The sequence below is a fragment of the Heliangelus exortis genome, chromosome Z (genome assembly GCF_036169615.1).
Source record: "Heliangelus exortis chromosome Z, bHelExo1.hap1, whole genome shotgun sequence".
Lineage (NCBI taxonomy): Eukaryota > Metazoa > Chordata > Aves > Apodiformes > Trochilidae > Heliangelus > Heliangelus exortis.
Genome location: NC_092454.1, coordinates 33,770,455 through 33,793,879, shown reverse-complemented (window position 1 = coordinate 33,793,879; position 23,425 = coordinate 33,770,455). Strand labels below are relative to the sequence as shown.

At 40.3% G+C, this 23,425-nt stretch overlaps 2 protein-coding genes and 1 long non-coding RNA gene across 30 annotated transcripts in view; 1 reads left to right on the top strand and 2 right to left on the bottom strand.

Annotated features, from left to right (window-relative positions):
- The window catches only part of AGTPBP1 (ATP/GTP binding carboxypeptidase 1), a 63,511-nt gene extending 56,806 nt beyond the window's left edge, over positions 1-6,705 (bottom strand). For 4 of the 11 annotated variants that reach the window (XM_071732123.1, XM_071732127.1, XM_071732122.1 and 1 more), the window contains exon 1: positions 6,372-6,702. The gene's annotated coding sequence lies outside the window, so the exon portion shown is untranslated. Of the gene's footprint in view, positions 1-94; positions 136-6,048; positions 6,206-6,371 lie in introns of those variants that run through there. The other 7 variants (XM_071732128.1, XM_071732130.1, XM_071732131.1 and 4 more) reach the window with 5 other exon arrangements.
- Positions 6,706-10,712: 4,007 nt separating this feature from the next.
- LOC139789950 (uncharacterized) lies at positions 10,713-12,781 on the bottom strand. Its single transcript, XR_011723310.1, has 2 exons — positions 11,342-12,781; positions 10,713-11,259 (listed from the first exon to the last, which is right to left on the bottom strand). It is a non-coding gene; the product is annotated as an uncharacterized lncRNA (long non-coding RNA).
- A 125-nt stretch (positions 12,782-12,906) lies between these two features.
- NAA35 (N-alpha-acetyltransferase 35, NatC auxiliary subunit) overlaps positions 12,907-23,425 on the top strand; it is a 28,938-nt gene continuing 18,419 nt past the window's right edge. The window contains exons 1-10 of one of the 18 annotated variants that reach the window (XM_071731095.1): positions 13,562-13,676; positions 14,065-14,200; positions 15,012-15,153; positions 16,162-16,195; positions 17,555-17,669; positions 18,772-18,846; positions 20,064-20,231; positions 21,047-21,113; positions 21,673-21,716; positions 22,461-22,511. In XM_071731095.1, the coding sequence (XP_071587196.1) occupies positions 15,030-15,153; positions 16,162-16,195; positions 17,555-17,669; positions 18,772-18,846; positions 20,064-20,231; positions 21,047-21,113; positions 21,673-21,716; positions 22,461-22,511 (678 nt within the window). In that variant the 5' untranslated portion in view covers positions 13,562-13,676; positions 14,065-14,200; positions 15,012-15,029. The other 17 variants (XM_071731099.1, XM_071731100.1, XM_071731104.1 and 14 more) reach the window with 17 other exon arrangements.

Below are 23,425 nucleotides of genomic sequence, written 5' to 3'. Positions count from 1 at the left end.
AGAGTTGTGTCCACTACAATGCAGACAGTTTCACAGATTGTAAGGTCTGAATTATTTGAACCAGGCTGCAGGTCTTGCTGGGGAGAAAAATTACATTCTTGAATTCAAGTAGCCAAGTGCCATTTAGCTTGCAGCACTGACTTGCTGTCAGACATATGATGGACAGTCTGCTAGTGCCAACAGTGTCTACATACTACAGTGTACTGAACTGCTGTACAAGTGGAGCCAGCCACAAAGCTGAACAGTCTTGAATTGTAAGGTCTTCATTTATTTTGCTATAAATTCACCACAAAGTATTACAGTAAGCATTGATGTTCAAATGCTCCAGTTAAAGGCGAAATGATGAACAAAAAGCACAAGAACCTTTGCAAAAAAAAAAAAAAAAAAAAAAAAAAAAAAAAAAAAAAAGACCCCAAACCAAACCAAACCAGTAAGGAAGCGCAGGGTAGAAAAAGAAAAGATAAAAATTCATGTACCAGCAATCCACTTCCAAACTACTTAAAATTATTTCAGTATTATTTAATAAAGGATTGATAGGAAGGTAAGGGCAGAAAGTGCATGATACTGCTTCATACAGCAGGGCCTGGTTTTCTAGTCTGTTCACCATATACTAGAGGAAGATTCTATATTATCATAAATATAGATGCAAAATAAATATCATAAATATAGTTGCAAAAACCATGTGTCAAAACATACTCACGAACAAAGCTTCAGGTTTATTGTCTGTATCTAGCAGAGGAAGCCTCCAAAACAGTTAATTGTAGAGAACTATGCCAAAAGGAACTTTAAAACCAGACAATTCGGTAACAAACCCTAGATATGAACTGAGAAAACATGTAAAATTTCCTAGATGATAGCCAGAAAAAAAATACATCAAACCCCTCCATTCGATCACATTATTGCATTCTGGTGTATGCTTCCAGAAGACACTTCTGCTACTCACAGAAAAATGGGAATCCACTTGGTCCTAGTGTAGATTAAATGAAAAGCAAATAGGTTTTTGATAGTACATAATTATACCTAGCCCAAAGTCTCAGAAGCTTCTCACAGGTCAAAATAGTCTTTTTCAAGACACTAAAAAAGGGTGTTAAAACACAATTATACAAAAAACCTACTGCATTCTTTGTGGTCTAGGCAATTTTAATTCGAAAATATTACTTGTGTTTTACATTTTAAAACATAGAAGTAATTTTTTGCAGGAACAGACTATTTACCTAAGTAAACTTACACTTGAAGAAGCAGGCCCCATGTTCACAATTTAGGATAAGCAGCAACATGAGAATGTAAGAGTCACCATCTCAGTAACAAAAAGCAAATGAGACAGAATGCTTGAACAGAGCAGGTCAACACCATGATAACCAGCAGCCTACATATGGAAAAACCCCACAAATAACCCATGGAAAACTGAAGTATGTTACTTGATGCTTTACAAGAAACATTCACCACAATAGCACAACGTTCTTCCTTTTGCAAGAGTACAGACTGGCCACTGCTATTAATACAGTGGTTCTGCCTTCACTGTCTCAACCCTCTTGTACTTAAGGATGAAGGTCCCTTTGCAAAAGGCTTAAAAATTATACATTAAATAACCCCTCAGGCACAGTAATCATTTAGTCATTCACACACAACATATTGAACCCTAATTCACACAATTCATACAATTTCCACAAGTATTCTTTTTAAGAGAACTGTTCTTTTGTCAGAAAGCTTTTCTTTCTCAAAGTCTTACAAACTAGCAGAGTTGCTGGATAAGCACTACTTCCTTAATAAAAATATGAAACCTAATGTTAGATTAAAATTCTCAAACAACTGAGATGCACAGTTATTCATACAACTGTTTCATACCCTGAAAACCCAATCCACAGTGCAATACCTAAAAGTGTTGGTTATCTGTAGTCCACCCATAAACTCTAGTGATACACAATCAAGTTGCCAAATTCTACATGGTAGTCAACCATAATCTAGTAAACAGAACCCAAATAAATGCAGAGCTAAAACTACTGCAGCAATGAACATCTGTTTTCTGAAGCTGCCTATTCCTAGCATAGTTCCTAAACTTTCTTCTGCAAGCAGTGGAAAACAAAAACACAGACTTCCCACCCCATCTCCAATCTTACTTTTCCCAAGTCTCAGAAGAATTAAAGTCTTAGTCGACAGCACAGAGAGACAGACTTTCAGGACCAGCTCTTTGTTAAGTAAAATTATAAATTAGGACAGAATGGCTCTGAGTACACACTGAACAGTTATCTCTTCCTACTACTCTGATTTGCAGCAATACAAAAAGCTTTTAGTCTCATCAAAAGAATTAACATAAAAGAGTACACTGAAAATATGTCTTCCATGAGAACAAATTTGATCAACGTAGTATAAAAAATAGAAACATTTTCCTTCCAGGTGTAATTTTAAGACTTCATATGGAAATGGCAGAAAAATGTCCTGTATCTAATGACTAAAGCTAACCAACTCCCCTAAGCAGCATTTAAAAATTACACTTTCAGTGAAAAAGCTGAAAGCTTTCAAATTCAGAATAAAACAGCTAACAACCTCTACTACTCAAATAAAAAATACTTCTAAAAAATCAGCTACTGCCTTTTCCTTGTACCTTTTGCTATAAATATTTATAGTAGGGAACAGAAAAAGTCAGCTGATGTTTACCCATGGCTGCATTATAGCTAAGTGCTGACTTTTTGATGCAACTGGATAAACTGCAGTATATAATGACACCCAAAATGACATAAGGCTTCACAGAAGACTGAAGCACCAAAGCCCTGTGCAGCAGCTTTCCAACTATGTCCTGCAGCCAATTACCACTAGTCCACTTAACCGTAAAAACAAAGCCTGATACATATAGCTAAAAAAAAAGCTGTAATTACTTAATACTGGTTAACTCTAAGTAAATTTGTATAAAAAAGAAAAGAAAAAAAAAGTAAAAACCACATTTATCAGGAACATTGCAAAATAAGAAAACTGTACTTCACTTCTTGTCTGGAAAGAAACTCCTAGAAAGTTATCTGTGTGGCAAGCATAAAGTTACTCAGGACACAACAAACTTGCCTTCACCAGGCTTACAGAGTATCATATTCAAAGCTTGCATGATTTATGTTGACAGAACCATTGCATAAGTCAGCAACTTCTTTCCCAGCTAGCATGTAGAAGGTGTATGGCACAGGGAGATGAGGGCAATAAAAATAGACAGGAGGGAAAAGACAACAAAAGCAGAAACTAAGCGTTTCCCTACACCAAATACTGAACTACTGGAAACTCAGTAACTATCCCCAGCTTTTGGAGATGCTTCAACATACAGTGCTAAATGTCAGAAGTGCTTTCCAGCACCTTTGGCTGGAAAGCAGCAACTGCTCCTTTGGCTTACACTGTCTTGATGGCTAAGGTCTGCCTGCAAAGAAATAACCTAAATATCTAAACTTGCTACTTCATCAGCGAAGTTTAAGCAAATCTTCAAGCCTGGTTTTAAACTGGGAAAACTTTTTAAAAAAAAAAAAAAAAAATATATATATATATATATGCATATATATATATGCATGCTTCCAGCCCTTCAACCTCACAAGTACACAGAAACACATTATTTTTCCAACCCATAAAACTCTTCAGCAACCATTTTCACTTTCAAAACCTTGATTTGTAACACTGAGCACTCAAAGCAATTAAAGCAGTCTTACTACCTCCAGTATGCAAACCCCTCCACATACCGTTTTCCAATTCTAAGGTTTTTTTAAGATGTATTGAAAACTAGCATGTGCCTTTTATTGCATTAAGCTTTAAGAATTACTTTCATCTCTGTGGCTGCTGCAAGAGAAAAGAAGGATGTTTGTGTGCTCCCTTTCCTGTACTTCTACTCTTGCTATGTTTAAGTGTTACAAAACTGTATTTCCAAATGTAAGCCATGCTGACTCTTCCATGTATCCAGGACATACACTGAGGAGTTCATAATCTTCTTGATGCTTTGCATGGGATATGGGGCAGTTAAGCTGTTGACAGCGACAGAGCTTGAGAACATACCCAAAGATACACTGACATTACAAATCCCTCCAAAGCACTCTCCAAGCAGCTCTCATACTCACTCCAAGAAACCTGACTTCCCCTTTAAGTTGTTTAAGGAGCTTAAACTCTTCAGTTTGTGCAGTTCTACTACAGGGCAACTTGAGCAGCATTCGGTTTCTTCAGACATTAGGAATTCCTATCACAGAAGCAATCTTCTAAGAGCAAGCAGTGTGCTGGTACTGGAATTCAAGAAGTTTCAACTAACATACCAAGAGCCAAAAAACAGGTGGTTCCCAGACTTGTCCAGCAGAGTATCACCATGAATTCTAAAGACTGCAAAGTCTCTAATTCTAAGATACATTGCTGATAAATTGTTAAGTGAGGATCTGAATGTCTTCCCTATTTTAAAACCTAAATGTGAGGTGGAACAGCAACCTGCTACTGTAAGCCAAGAGGACTATGGAGAACTTTCTTCTGAGTTTTCCTGTTGTTCATTGTCACTGCCCACACATAATTACAGAAAAATTGCTCCCAGCATAAGTAAATAATATAAATCAACTGATTACACGCTACCATCTCGTATAAGACAACAATATATTTTTCAAGTTCAAAAGCTTCCATTTGGAAGACAGCTTGTGAATTTATTGAATATGAAAGATAAGCATGAGCACTGCCATCTTCAAAACCTGAACCAAGAGCTAAGCCCTGTATCAGGTAACACTTTTCACACACAGATCAGGTGTCACCGCACACTCAAAGACTACTCTTTGGTTTAGGATCCTTCCCTGCATTTTTGAAAAAAACAAATTTAGAAACTTATTTTCATGAGGGAAGGGAAGAGGACTACCCTTAACAAAATAGTAGTGAATTGAAACATTGGGAAACAATAATTTTTTTCTAATGAAACAGGGGCATGTAACAAATTATCTTGACATTAAATAGAAAGGTATCCAGAAAAGCTATCTTGCTACTCCCCAGATCCAAAATTTAAAAGATATTCTAAAACAGACTTGCATTTGCGCTCACAATGCACACCATGAGATATAATTTCCAGAAAAACTCTTAGGCCACAACGTGGACTGAAGGATTAACCAGAAGGTGGGGCTATCCCATCAGCACTATTCTGTCACCAATGATTATTACCAGCAGCGAAATACACGCTGAAACCTACACGCAAAACAGAAAAACCTTGTCATGAACTATAACTTGTAGAATAATTAGTGTGAACTGCCTCTATAAGAACATAATTCGTTGGAGAGCTAAATCCCTTATGACAGAAAAATAAATACACAAAAATCAACATCCATACCACAAGTATATGCTTAAGTTTCACAATGTTTTTATACCACACATGTGCAAAGAAGAATTTCACCTCTGCCCATAACATATCAGGGAAAGATTATACCTCTCAGTGGACTCAATGGCAATTCACCCAGGTCAGGATCTGTAAACATCTAACCAAGCTCAGTGTTCGAAAACAGCTTATGCTAAAGAAAAACACGACCCCACTCTCTGATACGCAGCCTGTTTATCAGATTCTCTGTAGAGCATCTGAGCCGAAACCTAGAGAAATTTTTGGTATGCCTGATTTCCACAACCGAAAGAGGCAGGAGAAAAAAAGAAAAAAAAATTAAAAAAATTAAAAAAAAAAAAAAAAAAAAAAAAAATTAGCAAACACCTGCCTAAGGAGAGGGAAGTCAAACAGACGCTCAGGAGGCGATGCCGCACGGCACATTAAGCAAGTGGTATTCCAGCCGGCCCGTTTTCCACGCAATGCCCAAACCAGGTTATCCCCTCCCAGCAGGACAGGGATGACACCGCCACGCTGTTACGACCCCAAGCAGGAGACCATAAGACCACCCACCACTACCCCATCCCCTGAGCGCAAAAGTTTTGCTGCAGTGCCGCCGCGCACAGCCGGGAAGCGAACGGGCAGAGGCACACGCCCCGCGGCCACCGGCGGACCACAGCACAACCGGGACACCGGCTCCAACCCTTGCTGCAGGATAACCGGACCCCTCGGTCGGGCCCCGAAGGCTGGGCTCCTACCGTAGGGCCCGAAACCACCTCCGCAGGTGGGAACACGTAAGGCGCGGTTCCCGGAGAGAGCTGCCCTGGCTGGGCGCCCACACGCACACCCGCCACTGCCCGCCAGGCATCGGCCCATCGCCCGGCACCACGGAGGCCCCGCGGGCGAGCGGATCAACGCTCCGGAACAACGGCCCAGCCCGGCCCGGCCCGGCCCGGCCCGGCCTCGCCCCGCCCCACCCCACCCCGGCCCGGCCCGGGACCCTCCCTGCAGGCGCCTGGCTCGCTCGCTCCGCCCTACCTTGCCATCGCCGAGAGCGGCGCCCGCCCGTGAGAGGCTTCACCTTTGCGGCAGCCGAAGCGCTGCCCCTCGCCCCGCGGCGCTCAGGCGGGGGGCGCCTCCGCTCTGCGCCCCCGCCGTCTTCAAGCGAGCGGCGGCAGGAACCTGCCCGCGCCGCACCGCGTCACGGACCCCCCCGCTCCGCCGCACCCTGGCCTCGCGCAGGCGCCCCGACATGCCTCCGCCATCGCGCGGCACCGCCGCGGGGCCGCTGCCGCACAAGGGGTAGGAGCGGAACCGGTGGCTGGTCGTGGCGGCGCCGGAGAAGGCTGCGAGGGAAAGCCGGGAAGGCCTTCACTCGGCCGGGGGCTGCTTCTCCCGGCCCGCCTCAAATGCTGTGCAGCTGTATTCTTTTCCGTCACTGTGGCGCCTGGCCGGTGGCCGGGAGGAGAGGGAGGGTGCGGGGGCCGAGAGACGTGTGGCTGTTACAGGGCTGCAGGATCAGCATGACCAGTCGCGGGAATCCGCTTCGCCCGTAGCTTCATCCACCACACCGGCCGCTCGCAGCTGAGCTTTCTTTATTCTCTGGGTGCGCCTCCCGCAGCCCGCGGAACTGTCACACCCGACTTCTCATGGCAGGTAAGTCCTGGCACAGCTACAGTGAGGCCGTCGATCCCCACTGCCTGTCGGGCGCTGAGGACGCCCTGGAGGGAGTAAGAAAGCTCAGTCATTTGTGAAAGCCAAGGACTTCAGTGTTTTGTTGGGTTTTTTTCTCCTCCAGATATTTGCAAAGGGGAAATGGTACAATACACTTTAAACCCTTGTATTTTATAACAAATTAGCATCTCTGTGCCAGGCTTTCAGACACTCAGTATCAATGATGACTTCTGGGAGGCAGGCAGTTTTATCTCTCTCCCTGACACTTGTTTATCTGCAACAACCAGGAAGTAACATTTCCTTTTTCATTAAGTTCCTCAAATGAAAAAAAAAAAAGGAAACTGCCAAGAATCCCGAGGCCAAATCATCATATTAATAGTTCAGAAAACTTAAAGAAGAAGCAGCTCTTTAGTGAAGGCTAGTAAATGAAACCCAGCTCAGATCCCATTTCTTCCAATAGCAGCTAAAGACAGAGTCCTCAGTAGAAATATGCAAAGTTCATTTTCCATTTCCATTACCATGGAGTTGCACATTGTAATTCATTCTCCACAAAAAACTAGATTTCACATCCTTTGAATTTCACACCCTTTTATTTATCTTGCTTTACAAACTGCATACACCTGGCAACAGCACTTGCAACTTTCATCTTACCACAATATATTCCCTTCACAAAGACAGAAACAAAGATACCAAAGACTCTTCTACTGTTTAGGACATAGCTGTGCATTTGGGTGACAGCTGGCAAGTCTTTCCCTAGGGCTGATTCACCTGAACAATTTTTTGCAGTCACCCCTTGTTACTCCTTTAAATCAGATGTTGTTCAATGTAAAGAAGATACCTTCTGCTTATCATCCATGGCAATGGTACACAGACCATCTGCACAGGGAACATATATACCTATCCCTTCAAGACACAAAAAAAAGTTGCTTTACTGGCAAGTCAGCAGAAAATGCACAGGTCAGGAGCAGCCAATTTCTACCCATTAAATCAGGAAAATCAACTAGATTTTTGGTGGAGTTAATTAAGAGTCTAAAATTGTCTAACCAATGCTTTATTATGTAATTTATGCATAAATGCTTGATTACATTTTCTTTAGTCCCTTTCCCACCATATTAAGATGAGTGAGTAGGAGTGATTAAGGCATATAACCAGTCATCCTTGTTTCTATTATTCTCTTGTTCTTTCTCCAGCATGTAATTAAACATTAACTGTGCTTCCAAGGACTTGTAAATCTATGGGTTAAGGTCAGAAAATACACATATATCTAGGAGATTACTTCTACCTTTCAGATTTCTCCAGTCATCTAGGGTGAATTAGAAGACTGCAGATAATCAGGATACAGGAATCTGCCAGTACATTGGCAATGAGTAGGAACAATCTCATTCTGTAACAGCAGTCGCGCTAGATGACAAATAGGTCAGCAAACAGTACAGCTATAAGTCTTCTCTGAAGTTCTACTCATTTAGTTATTTTAAATGCATAACTTTGTCTAAAGCAAAGCAGAAGAGATGCAATAAGCTCAAATATGACTCAGACAAAGACAAAAATAGAATCAGGCAGGATGTGGCAGTTAGGGAAAAACAAAGGAGGTGTAGATTAAAAAATCCCAATTTTGTAAAGCTGAATTTGAAGTCGGTTTAGTTAAGAAACAGCTCTGCATGTATCTTGGCACAAAGAAAATAACTCAGTTAAAAATATAACTCTACTGAAGAAAAAAGACGTGGCAGTGGATTAAATTTAGACTGGCAAAAAGTGTCAGTTCATTCTTTAAAAAATGGGAGATAGTAACATGCCTAGCACAATTACTTGTATCTGCTACTGAAACTCCTTAAAATGTGAGAATTCTGTAGAATTCTTCTACAAAGAATGTAGAACATAAAAGTTTGGAATTTGTGGGGGTTGTATTTATCTTACATATTTCACTCAAAAGATTGTTCTGGGCATAACTTCTGTTTTTACTCACTAAACATCTGCTTGTGGGAAATTGAAGGGCATTAATTGACTGAACTTGGGTTTTGGTGTTTTTGGTTTGGTTTGGGGGTTTTTTTGGCACGTGATTCCAAGTTTAGGATTTATTTCTAAAGAGAACGAGATTACCTTTAGAAAACTTGACTCAGGTGCACAAATGCAGTAGTAGGCCACTGCTGTTCTTAAAATTCTTGTGGATTCAGATGCAGTTTATTTACAAGTGACTACAGAAATCTGCCCTGGCTTTGTCTGTTTTTGAACACATTACTGTGTGTGAAAATTAATAGCTTATCCACTGAATCTTTTGTAAAATATACTTAAGTAACTATGACATTAAATCGATTATTCTTGTTGCTACTAATAGTTTTCTACTAAATCTTAATCTGTACAAGTTAAATCTGCCTTGACTGTTTCTGTACTCCTATGTGCTGAGCATTCCCAGTCAGTTACAGACAATGAACGCAGCTACCAGCGCTCCTTAACTCTGAAAAACAATCACTTCCTCATTTGAAAGCCAACACTTGTCTGTACAGACACACTGGAGAATTTGTTTTTGGCTTTCTATTTCTAGATATGTCATTTCTCCCTAACCTAACACTTGGTGCTTTCCCAACATAGCCTCTATTCTTTTTCACTTTTGAGGAGATCTCTTGTGCTCTCTTACATGCATATTTCAATGCGTACAAAAGTGTTTCATTCCAGCTTCACGTCTCTGGTTCACTGAGCTACTTTTCCTCTTGTAATACTACAAATGAACCAACTCACCAATGTTCTTTGCAGAAAGTAATCCAGAAAATATAGATTTATACCCTGGTTGATACTTTCATCTGAATGTTATGGGGAATGCGGATGGAAAGGAGCTGGTGTTGTTTATCAGGACAGAAAGAAAATAAATTGAAGTCATGCACCATGTTTCAAAAGCCCATAGCAAGTCAGATGCTTTTTTACATATACCTGCTAACAATCACATTTAACCTATATGTGTGGACTATTACCATGAAAAGAAAACCATAAAACCAAGAGTGAATTTGAGGTGTTTGAGTCAAACAAGAACCTCCACAGTTCAGTTTTAAAAAAATAAAATTATGCATATCATTTGATTTAAATCGTGTCTTCTTTATATTCTCATTGCTATCACAGGTCTTTTTAGTTATATAAGTGTCCCACATTTTGACAGCTTACATTAGGACAAAGCTGTCAGCTAAGTACTATGAAGTTGCAAACAGTTTTTTAGGCTGTGTTGTTTTTATATTTACCCCTAATCTGGAACAGCCTGTGATAAATTCTTTCATGTACAGGCACATTATAGAACAGCAAGAATTAAAATCAACTTTGGCTCCCCTTGCATACTTTCACATTGCTCCATTTTTCTTTTCTCTCTGCATTGATTACATCCATTAACAAGGACACCCAAAACAACAGTAAGTTCCTGAAAAATCAGCTATACAAGACAACAGGTAAAGACTAAACTTAAGAAACTACTATGAGATAACTACTTCTTGGGGGAAAACTAAAACCTCACCAGCTCGTGAGGTTCTCACACCAGGTTAAAGTTCTTTGTTGTTCTCAACACAAAGCACCACTTTCAGTTTAGGGGTTACTGCAGTGAACACGTGTTAGCACTTAAAACTGCCACAGTCTTTCCATACACACATAACCAAACTGCTTTTCATTTTTATGACAAGAGAAAATTATACAAGAATTAAGTAATTTTGTACAAACCGATCAATATGTAACTACATATTTGTGATTCCAGATCCTCCGAGAACACAAGGAAATCTTACCTCTTAAATCTTTCATTTATTTAGCATGCTTTGAGAACAGCATCCAGAGCATGAGGAGAATATGTTTTCAAGGGACAAAACTTATTTGTCAATTATGTTCTTCTGTTTGATTTAATCAACCTTTCTGCACAACATACTTCAAAGACCAGATGCAGTTTTGCTTATGCTATTGGTTTTTTTCTTAATCTAAACAGTAGAGGACAAGTTTGCTCATTTCTCCTAAGTATCCTTAAAAAATTAATAATGCTTTAGTATGGGTTTCTGCAATATAAAAATAGGCACTTAGTATTACAAACTCATACAAAATACATCAGTACCTTCAAAATTATTGTAACATCATTTTGGAAAGATAAAACCAGCAGGCAGTGAAATGACTGCATCCTAAACTGGTAGATGATTAGCTGAAGTTCTCTTCAGCAAAACAGCCTATTTAAGTCATGTATATGATGACGTGTTCCTAGTGAATTACAGGACAAAGGTACTCCATAATTAACAGGGAAGCAAGTTCTTCATCATTCTTACATTTAATCTATTCCCACTTCACTGTGAAGGAAGCATACAATGTGTTTAGGACACAGCAACCAAGAACTACCTGGAAGTTTCCTTTCTTCTTTATTTTGCTTACCATTGAGGACTACCTTGTGGATCCAACATGCATGTTTTTGATTAAGAAAAAAAAGGGGGGATATTTTTGATTAAACACCAAGGCATTTTATAAGTAGTAACTTTTTAAATTTATCCCCCCCGAAATAACTGTGTGTGTGTAACCTAAACATAAAGCAATTTTATTTCTCTGACAAGTATCACATGCATTAGAAGTTAGATCAGTCCTTCACAGCACTCTATCAATGCAGTTCTTCAATGTACTTCACTGTTACATATCAAGTTAAAGTGCTTTGATGCTCTCAAAACAAAGCATCTCTCAGCTTAGGTGCTACTGCAGTGAACATGTGTTAACTTTTTGAAGTGCTACAGTCATTCCACACACACATAATCAATCTGCTCTTCATTTTTTATAATAAGAGAAGCAATAATTGCTTACAGTTAGTTATGATGCATCCCATCCATTGGTCTACTGAGAACTGGACCAACATCACCACAACTGCTTCACAAATGCCAGCTTATTACTATCACTCAGCCTGCACAGAAACACAATCAGGTATCTGCTAACATAAGCATTTGTCAAAAACTTCAAACATACTACCTTCCCAGAAACTAATTTTCATTAAATATTGGCAGGTTTTTTAAAATTTCCTAATTGAATCACTACTAGATATTATTATATGGGCTACAGCCCTCCTGTCTTGAAATTAAACATTAATTGCCCAGAAAGTCAAGCTTTTCTACAGAATGCACTGTTTTCTGCATTTAAGATAGAACCAGCTTTCATTTACAGTTGTTTTAACCACCATCAGGCTCATTCAGTAATGGTCTGCTTTTTGCCACTGTAACTGCAAGATTGTTACAAGATCTCTTGTAAGAGTTGTATATCGCCCCCCCAAAAATATATAAACGGGAGCGCAGCTGTGAACCATCAGACATTTCAACAGCTATTGAACTGAAGACAATTCTTTCAAAGTAAGAACTGCCATTGGTTTAACAGGAGCTTACATTGAGTCCTCCTTTTCCTGCAAGTACAAATGCTCTGTACTTTGATTACACTGGAAGGGGTGATGAATGAAGTTAGTACTTTCATTTTAAAATCTAACTACTTTTTAAAAAATCTTGGATAATCTACTTAAACCAGCCTGTTATTTGGTCAGTAAAGCACATTAGCTGCTTTTACATTGGCGATTTTTGCTAGAAACACTGGAAGCACTGTTTGTGCATTTTGAGAAAAAATGAATGAAGATCAAATCCAGTGTAAATAGGTTTAAAAACGTAGTTCACCGAGCCGCGTCGGGTCCCTCCACAGAATCGATAATGAGCGCATCTCAGTAAACTCCGCAGAGAAACACTGTTGCATAACCTCTGACAGATATGTTTCTATGTTTCATTAAAACGGAGAGAGCAAAATGGAGAGGAAGTAACACACCGGGCAAAAAAATTAAAAATCGTCACAAGCCTGCTTTCTGTTGGGCAATTCAAATTCAGCTAACTGTGAGAACCACCCGTATGGCTGCTGACGCTGCCCGTTCAGCCCACCACCCCAAAAACCAAGCAGTCATCACTGCACCTTCACCACACTCTGACAGGCGGCGGGGCGCGACCAGCAGGGAGGCAGCGGAGAACGCTACAGAGCGTGGCGTGGGGCAGAGCGTGGGCACCACAGATGCCGGCAGAGACGGAGCCGAGGCCCTCAGCGACACCAGCCGGGACAGCCACTGAACCTCGCTAAGCGTCTGCGACCTCCTCAGCCTCGGCACCACAGCCTCCACGAGCCGCCAGGCTTAGGCTCTTCTTCCAGCCCGAGGTAGGCGTGCTTGGAGCCGGTAGGCGGAGAGTTGCCGCCGCTCCCCTCAGGCTTCCTCCCACCCCATCCGCATCTCCCACACAACGGGACCTGAACTCAGGACCCCTCACCGCCATCGAGCTCGGCGGAACCTCCACTCCTGGGGACCCGGTCAGGCCAGGCCAGGCCAGGCCAGGCCAGGCCCGGTCCGGTCCGGTCCGGTTCGGTTCGGTTCGGTTCCCCCTCTCCTCTCCCCCCACTCAGGTTACGTCACCACAACAGCTGCTCCCCCGCCACCGCCCCCCGTCTTCCTCGTGTAGGGCCGCACCTCTGGCCCCACCCCAACCGCTCAACGCGCATGCGCGCCTGCGGGACGCGGAGGGAGGGGGGGGGAGAAGGGGACGGGGAGGCACGTGCGCCGGGGCCGTTGGGGGGGGGTGAAGGGGGGGGGGGGAGGGTGGCAGGCGCGGGAGGCATTACGCAGGCGCGGTGGTGGCCGGGGCCCAGTCCGTGGCAGGTTCGGGACGCGCGTGAGGCATCGGGACGGCGGCGGTGCTGGACGCGGCGGGTGAGATCCCGGCCCGCCCGGGGGAGGCGGGTGGTGTTCCGGGGGCAGCAGCAAGCAGAGCCAGTCCCTCAGAGGGAGAGAGGGAATCAGTGCTTGGCGGCTGTCGCTCCAGTGCCGGTGCCGGTGCCGGTGCCCCGCGGTGTGCGGGCGGACAGGCGCTCCTGCCCTGCGGCGAGGCGGAGGAGCTGCTCGGTCTGTCAGTGAGCTGCTCGCAGTACGCCGCCCCCGTGCCTCACTAAGGCCCGGAGAGCTGCTGGGCGTCCGGGGTTGGGACAGCGCCGAGTTTGTGTAAGGGGAGGACCTGAGGGAAGAGGAGAGCCCGGGAAGGTCTGGTTTTGCTGGCTTTACTATTTGAAACTCAAGCGTAAGTTACATTTATTTCAACTAGTTCCCAAGTATTTCCTCATCCCAGCCACTCGACCGTGGCAGTCGGTGCAGTCGCCTGAGAGCTGGTGACACATTGACGGTGCGAGAGGGGAAGTCGAGTATTGCTGGGGCGAAGGGACTCGTGGACTGTGTTCAAGGTGCCTTTGATCCCTACACCCCCCTTCCCCGTTGTTTTTTGTTAATTACCGATGCCCGGGAGGTCTCGTATCACGGGGGTCTTTGTTTGAAGCGTCTGTAATGCCGTTGATTTAGCTGCTTAGAGCTTGCGGGGCTCGTGGGTGCCTCCTGCGAGCTCTCCGACTACAATAAGGGGAGATTCTGCCTTGCCGGTGTCTCAAAGGTACGCTGTGTGGCAGAACAAAAGCTTCAGGGCTCTCCCGCATACGGTGAGATTGCGAAAGCACAAAGCTAGTTCGAAATAACCGGTGCAGTTTAAAAGTCTATTCCAGTCTGAAGTTGCTTAACATTGCTGGGGTAATCGAGATCCTATTTGGTGCAGAAGTCAGACGAAAGATGCCCATTTTCACCAGTTTGTTCGGATACACTTTGTAGGAATAACAGAGTTGTTTGTGGTCAGTTTTACAGTTCCCTCTTTTAATGTCTTTCATACAGCAGCGGGAGCACATATGTGTCTAATAATGTAGAGCAACAACAAAAACACTGCGGTACCTATATCTGTTGTGAGAGTATATTTCTTGATACTGTTCCTCATTTGATTTTTGGTTTGACAGTATGCACTTTATTATGGCTATTACTGATAAAAGTTTTAAAAGAAAAACTTACTAAAACAGCTTTTATTACTTAGGGTTTTTTATGTAATAGTAGGTGTTCAAATGAAATCAGCTTTGTTCATAACCCTTTCTCACCTGATTCTTGAAATGAAAAAAAAATTATTCCCATGAAGCACTTTCTGTAATTCGTACATGATATGCAGTGTTTCTGATACAGACTTAAAGGTGTAGCACCATGGTTATGAAAGCTTCAGCCGAAGATGATGATTCCAGATGGGAACTTGGTATACCTGACAAAATGGAAAAGAGCAATACAAGCTGGATAGATATAACTCAAGATTTTGAAGAAGCTTGTAGAGGTAAGTGAGGTTTACTGCTTGTGTTCTAAGAACACTTGAAATCCTTTACACGACTAAGTGTAGTTCATCTGGAGGTTGAAGCTCCAGATGAGTGCACTGCATTGGTTTTGTGTTTCCCTGTGTTTAACTTACTGTGAGATGGAAATACCAGAAGAACCTCGCCTTTCTTCCCCTTCCAGATCACATCAGTAGTTTTTACGTCTTTTTCATCTTGTGCATTTTATACCTCATTCTTTTCTTTGCAAAGAATTCTTTCCCTCTCATGCTAGTTGGAAACCAGTAATTAATACTACCTTTTTTAATGCGTGTTTTTTATTCTGTAATATCCAATGTTTTATTAATTTAATTTTCCAGTGTGCCATTTTTCATGTTTGAACAAGGCTGAGCTTTTGAGGAGGTGTAATGCATTCCATTCACAGGGAAGCAGTTGCTTCCATTTAAACAGTGCCTTTATTGTTATTTGATATTGGCGCTGGTTTACCTTAACAGCAACTATTTGTTAACTGATTTTATGATGACATTAGGGGAAATTAAAACTGCAACTTATCCTGATAAATGCAGTTTGCTGATGCTGTCATAAAATTCCCTTACATTAGTGATAGAGTGTTTGCATACCCATCCATTAAATTTAAGGTCTTGATTCAAATTATGAGGGGAAAGCAAGTCTTGTAAGCTTCCCTGGAAACAATTGCACATCTGCATAAAGGAGCACAGAAAACTGCTGTCCTGAGTTTTAGACTATTTAGATGCTACTATTTGAGAATTCCAAACCCCCTGTAACCATTCAAATAACAGAGGGAGATGAGAGAATGCGAACATCTTCGGTTTTAACCTTTCAGCTTTGAAAGTGCTTTGTAAATGAAAGCAAATGAGGGTGGAGTAGAGATGTCTGGTCTGTTTCCCACACCTTCTTCCTCTTAGCACAAGACTGGTGAGTGACAAGACTGTCCAGAAAAGTTGCACTAGAAGGATGATTGCTTTAATTTATTCTGTTCTGTTCCTTTGTAGAACTGAAGTTAGGAGAACTACTTCATGACAAGCTGTAAGTATTCCTGTGGGCTAGATCTGTTTTTCAAATGGGTTTAGTCCAAATACAGTAATGCTTACTAAAACACAAGATATGCAGTATCAACTAAGCTTTTTTTAAACTTTTACTTTAAATAAAATAATTTAAGAATTCAGAATATTATTCTCAGTAGAATTTATATTATCAATGCATCTGTATGAATGCTGAAAGTTTCTTATGGTGTCAACATATTTTCAGTTAATTAGTGTGGCTTAGAGTTTACAGCACATTGTACGATAACTATGAACTATTAAAAATGCCACAAAGACTTTAAGCTTTTAAATTTGCTCACCTCAGATGTCACTAACAAGTTTAGGATGAACAGTCCCTGTGCTCTAGCTCTTTAATGACATGCTAAAATGGAAACTGAGAGCTCCACAGATTAAGGAAAATGTTTCCAAAAACCCTGCATTCTAAAATGTACAGAATTCACAAAAGGATGATGTGAGATTAAATGAAAAATGAATTGTTAGCCACACAAGCCCAATCACTTCCATAAAGAAAAAAAAGTGCTTATTTACTACTAGTAGTTCAGAAAACAGAAGCATAGTATTAAATGGGAACTTGCTTAAAAACATGGGCAAGGATGCTTTTTTAGCAAAAATGCTTTTTAAAATCAGCGTGCCACATGCAGTAACCATTTTTACATAATAAAGGCTTGTGCAGCAGTTGTGATGGGTGTCATTTGTACCAAAGGTGGTGCATTGTGTCACTTCTTCAGTAGGTCAGTCTTTGTTTAATGGAGTTCTCCTCTAAACATTTATACCCTGACTACAGGAGATCTATTGTCATGTGGTGGATTTCTTTGTTATCACTTCTTTGAACATGCCCATTTTAAACAAAGTTGGCACATTTAGTTATATTATTCATAGAGTGGTTTGGATTGGGAGGAAGCTTCAAGATCATCTAGTTCAACCCCCTTGCTTGGGCAGGGACACCTCCCAGTAGACCAGGTTGCTCAAAGCCCCATCTGAACAGTGGGTTCAGATAGTATCATTTAATTATGTGAGCTTTAAAAAGATGGCTAATCATTATGAGGTGTACAGAGTCAAGTGTGTGTAGAGTTAGTAATGTGTTATTTGGCTCAGGAGTATTCTTCAGCTTTAAAAAAAGCAGAGAGTTTTAGGCATCTGTTTTCTTACTTCTTGAGAGATCTTCTGGTTCTGGAAAGCCATGATCTCTAAAGGTCGCTTCTAATGTTCACATACCTTGTCAGTAGTCAGAGTACAGTGTGCTCAGCTAGTCATTGTGTGTTTTTTCACAAAGGTTTGTGAAGACTGTTTTGCATGAAATAAAGTAATTACATTCAGAACATCTTTTAATCCGTATTCTCAGTTTTGGACTTTTTGAAGCCATGTCTGCCATTGAAATGATGGATCCCAAGATGGATGCTGGTATGATTGGAAACCAAGTTAATAGAAAGGTTCTTAACTTTGAGCAAGCTATTAAGGTTCGTGGAACTTTATTATTTTTGCCTACAGTATGTGTAAAAGTATGTTATAATTTCATCAAATTGCAGTTAAGCACAATTCAATGTAATTAATATTTTCAGTCTTAAAATAGATTTTTTTTTTTCTATTTTGCTCTGGATAATTAAGTAACAAATAGCTTGTGATACTTGCATTATTAGAGTGGTGCTAACTAACTCAGTGAAAAGTACTCTGAAATTTTTGGGAGATGATAGCTGAAATAAATTAATTTTCAGAAATGTTTTTGCAAGTCACCCTGTACTTCCCCAAAGTATGTATTTTACATGTTAGTTCCTCTTTAAGTTGAATGGAAGCCAGCTTCCTTACAAAAGCTGGAAATTAACCCTTTATGAGACTATTAGTTCATTAGTATTGAAGAAGCTGACTAATTGAACAACACTGACAGTAATGATTTAACTAGATGCATGGTTAATGGTGATACCATGGTTACCACGGGTGATAGGATGCTAAAAGACTTTCTGTTCTTTTTGGAAAACATCAACAACCTCCCTAGGCAACTTATGCCATTGTCTTACAAGCCTCATGGTGAAGAATTTTATTCCTGATATCAAATCTAACCTCTTTCAGTTTAAAATCATTACCCCTTCATTATGAGTACCTGTCTGGTGAAAGACCCCTCCCCAGCTTTTCTGGAGGCCCCCTTCAGATACTAGAAGGCTGCTATAAGCTCTCCTTGTATCTTTCTATTCTCCAGGCTGAGTATCCCCAACACTCTCAGCCTGTCTTCATAAAAGAGGTACTTCAGCCCTAAGTAAAAGTGTTGTTTTCAGGAAGTCAGAGTTGTAAAACATACTTCTAATGAAGCACTTTACTGGATAAACTAAACAAGTCTTCCCACTTATTGAATCAAAATACTTAATTTGGGGTCTGTTTGACACTGCAGTGCAGCTGTGTCTGATACAAATGTTGGTATTTTGACTTCAGGTGTTTCAAATCCTGCTTCTAAAGTTAGATAGCGTCTCATGGATGAGCTGGACAAGAAAAGCTGACCCCTTTGCACCATTAGGTTTTAAACTCTAAACCTAAAATTATTTAGGTTTTTTCCTTTCTTTGTTTTCTAAGGATGGCACAATTAAAATAAAGGATCTGACTTCACCTGAGCTGGTAGGAATAATGGATACCTGTTTTTGTTGTTTGGTAAGCATCTCTCTGCTCTTAACATAATATGGTTTTGCTTTCAAAATATAATCCTTTAATCCAGTTTAAAAAAAAAAACAAAATACAGTAGAACTCAAGAAAAAGTATTGACCAAGCAGAAAACAAACACTTAGCATTTTAATATTCATTTAGATATTTGTGTTGGCTTTTGTAATAGGTATAATTTTGGTTTTCAGATCTTTTTTTTTTTTTTAATAAAAAATTGTTATGATTGAGAACTGGTACCAGTCTGGATAATGTAAAAAGGTTTTTTAATTTGTGGCTTTTAAGTGTATGGTATCTAACTAAATGTTGTGGATTAGTGTTTGACTGTGTTGGAGAGTGAGCATGCAGTAACCTACAGCACTCTGTTGCTCATTTCTGTACAGCCAGTGTTGGCTGAGTTTATGCGGGCATTTTGAAAAATAAAATATAACTATTTAGAAAGAAAAGTAAATTAGTCATTATTAGTTAATTGTGATTTTTTTTTTTTTTTTTTTTGCTGTGCTACAAATTATTTTCACAATCTCTAAAATTATGTTTTGTTTTTTAAAACAGCATTTCAAACTAATTTGGCCCAAAGCTATATGTAAAGGTCTCTATGTTTGATATGGTGTAATGTAATTTATCTTCTTCCTTCCTTCCTAACCTCAAATAGTGACACTTTTTTTAAAGGGAGTAGTGATCATATTATACCTGATCCTACTTTGTATTCTGCTGTTTCAAGGAAGAAATAATGTTCTAAATTACCGAAGGTTGCCCTTTAGCTTAAAGCAGCATGAAAGTAGTAGGGAAAGCGTACTGTGAAAAGAAGCTGTAAGGTGAAGACAATGTGCAGAATCTGTTGAGTTGTTTCACTACATCTTGCATTTTTTATTTGGTATTTATATAGAGGAAACTTGCAAATCTCATGGTCTCTTAATATCATGTTATATCTAGGTCAGAGAGGTCAGAGCTGGATGTAGTGGGAAAAGTTTATCCAAGACCAGAATTTGATGGTGCTTGGGTTTCATTAACTTACTGCCTACCATAGCCAGCAGATGACTGAAGGTTAAAGACAGAGACATCTTCTCTTCTCCTTTTTGCTAGATTGAAGTTAGCCATGGTAGAGACTTCCTTAATGACTCATGGAAACACAGTAAGATGGAAAAATAATGAATATATAAAAATGACAACTTATCTGTCATAAGTAAAACAATTAATTTTCTTTTCTTTAGATAACATGGTTAGAGGGACATTCCTTGGCACAGACGGTATTCACTTGCCTTTATATTCATAATCCAGACTTCATAGAAGATCCTGCGATGAAGGCTTTTGCTCTAGGGATTCTAAAAATCTGTGATATTGCCAGAGAAAAGGTTAATAAAGCAGCTGTTTTTGAGGAGGTACGTGTTTTTGTATCTCCTATGGTTAAAAATATATGTAGGCTCTTTAATGCAAATAAAACTGTATATTAGAGAAATTTATTACTTTTGGTTTGAGGATATTGCAGGAGTAGCAATTTCCAAAAGTTAGACTTTAGCTCTTTAAAATGCTATCTTTTTCAATGTTATTTCATGTGCTTTTCTGTGTTTTGCTCGAGTCACATAAATATGTCACTGAATTGATGTGGCATCAGAATCACGTATGTACTTTGCTCATATAGTGATGAGAGTCTTGTGCCTAACAATTTTTATCAGCTTTGCTTTTTCTTCCTGCTTAGTTTTTTTTTTTTCTACATTATCTAGCCATGCTTATCTGTTGTCTGAAATGTCCATTGAGCAATAGAATGTCTGGTTTTCTGTGCTCAAGGTAATTTTTCTTTCCTGTGAGCTTGATCAAGTAATTTTTTACTGACTATATCTAAAATTGATTAAATAGCATTTTGTAACGTAGTTCTTGTCACTTGATGAAATTGATGCAGGGCATACTGGTACTAAGGGTTTATGCAGAAAATTATTACCCCAGGCTGGATTTCAGCAGGAAGCAGAACCCAAACCAAGGTTCTGTTCGGTTGTGCAGGATAAAATTGGTCTTCTACGCTTTGTGTAGTTAAACAAAAATGCACCAAAGCAAACAAAAAAAGACAAAGAATTACAAAACGCAACAAGAAAACAAGCCAAAAACTCAAAACAAGAAGAATCCCAAATCCCAACTTGACAGTGTAACTACTACTGTATATATTTCAGTACATCCTGTTTCTACAATTTTTGTTTTTCAGGAAGATTTTCAGTCAATGACTTATGGATTTAAAATGGCAAACACTGTGACAGATCTTAGAGTTACAGGTACAGTTTGTGCTTTCTGTGTATTTGTCCATCAGTCTCTCTTTTGAGCATTTTGGGGTTTGTTGTTGTTGTCGAATGCCTCAGAAACCAAAGACATGATTTTTAGCCAAGCAGCTAGGCTCAACCAAGACTGAGGTATATGGAAAGCATTGGAAAGCACTGTGGGAATTCTGCTTTTCTGCCTCAGTTTACTGTGATACAAACAGGGTGCTTTTGAGGAAAGAACAGTCTGCTAGTTCTAAATATGAATATCTATCTTATTGGGTACATGCATATGTATGTTACCCTTTTGAGGTGCTATTTTTGATATATACTTGAGCTTCCCGTTGATTTATTTTGAGAAAAATCTGTATGCAGTTCAGCTTTGGATCAGTCTCTGATTTAGCTGTTGTTGCAAAACATCCCCACCAATCCTCACAAAATAATTTTTGTCTAGTCTTTGGCTAGTAGGTGTGTAAAGCACTTCAAAACTTGATTTCTGCTCAAAATGTTTTTCTCCTGAGTGTTGTGGGTGTACCTAGGAGTGGGTCTTAGTTTTTAATTATACTGACCTTTCCAGGTATGCTAAAGGATGTAGAAGATGACATGCAAAGACGAGTGAAGGTATTTTTTTCCTGTTTGCCTTGTCAATTATTCTTTCAATTCACATAACAGAGGTTTGGGTTGTGATGAGTGTGGTGGGTTTGTGTCATTAAAGAGTTTTTTTTTTTTTTACGACCTTCCATAGTGGTTTGTGTAAGATGCTGGTAAGTTTGCTGGTAGCTAGAGATACCAAGTCTTCAGAAGTTGCTTCACGAGTAATAGGTGGCGTCATGCTATAGAAGATAACACTGGGCTGGGGCACAGAAAGTATGTTTTTAACTTCTGGTCCTTATGCAGATATACTATGTGATGATTAAGTCCCATAATCTTCCTGTACTGCAATTGTAAAATTTTACAATTGTAAAAATTTTCTTTCTTACCTGCAGAGTGGAATGGAGTCACTCTCATTACTGAAATAGGCTCTTAAATCATTCAAGTACCTAGATACTTGAAGACCCTAGAAATACTTTTTTTTTTTTTTTTTTGGCTTTTTGTTTTGGATTATTCGTCTAACACACATGAGCAAAACTTTTCTTTCTAAAGTTCAGTCTGCTTCTGATGCTGGACAGTGTTTTGCATGTCTCTAGAGAACTGTAAGCTTTTCCTTCCATGTGTTGCTTTTTTTTGGTTATTTGGAGATTTTGATCTTGAACTGATTTTTTAGGGTTATTTAAAAGATGGGTGTTCTGTAGAGGGCAAAGGGATTTTATCAGTAGCTTCCCTCTGCAATTTTTAATTACTTTTTTGAAATTCTTTACCTCCTAGAGCACACGAAGTCGACAAGGAGAAGAGAGAGACCCAGAAGTTGAACTTGAAGTAATGAATTGTTTACTTCTTATCCTGGGTTCCATGGATTAGTACAGCCATACTTTGATCACTAATTATAAGCTTGTGAGAAATGTGCGTCACCATTAGTGACAGTAGTGTTGAGACTACTGTCATATCTGACCTGTTCTAAACATGGCCCTGAGCAAATTCCAGACTAGCAGGTAGGCTTTAGTGCTCTGAAGGGCTAGAGTTCTGGATTAATCCCAACAGCAGAATAGGAATGCTGCTGTAATGCTGCCACTTAACACACCTTCCTCACAAGAAGACTGAAGTCTTATGAGGAGCGGCTAAGGAAATTGGGGTTGTTTAGCCTGGAGGAAAGTAGGCTGAGGGAAGACCATTTTGCTCTCTTCAATGGCCAGAAAGAAGGTTGTAGGTAGGTAGGGGTTGATCTCTTCTCCCAAGTGACACGTAATATGACAAGAGGAATTGGCCTCAAAATTGCACCAGAGGAGGTTTAGATTAGATGTTAGGAAAAACTTCTTTGCTGAGAGAGTGGTCAAGCATTGGAATAGGCTGCTATTGCAAGTGGTGGAGGTGTTCAAAAACCACCATCCCTGGAGCTGTCCATAAAACGAGTAGACATGGCACTTCAGGACATGGTTTAGTGAGCATGGTGGTACTGGTTTGACAGTTGGACTTAATGATCCTTGAGGTCTTTTACAACCTTAATAATTCTATGATTATAAGACAAAGCCATCAGCAAAGTAGGTTGCCTTATCTGCTTTCTACCTTCTTCCCTCAGTTCCTTCCCAACAGTTTTTATTGCTGCTGACAGCCTCACTGACAAGGCAGAAAGTAGGAAGACAAGGTGAAAGCAGTGTAGCTCCTTCTAGAAAAAGTGGTAATTGGTATAGTCGATGTGGCTAATTTAGATGGGTGTGGATTTCCTTTCCCAGTAC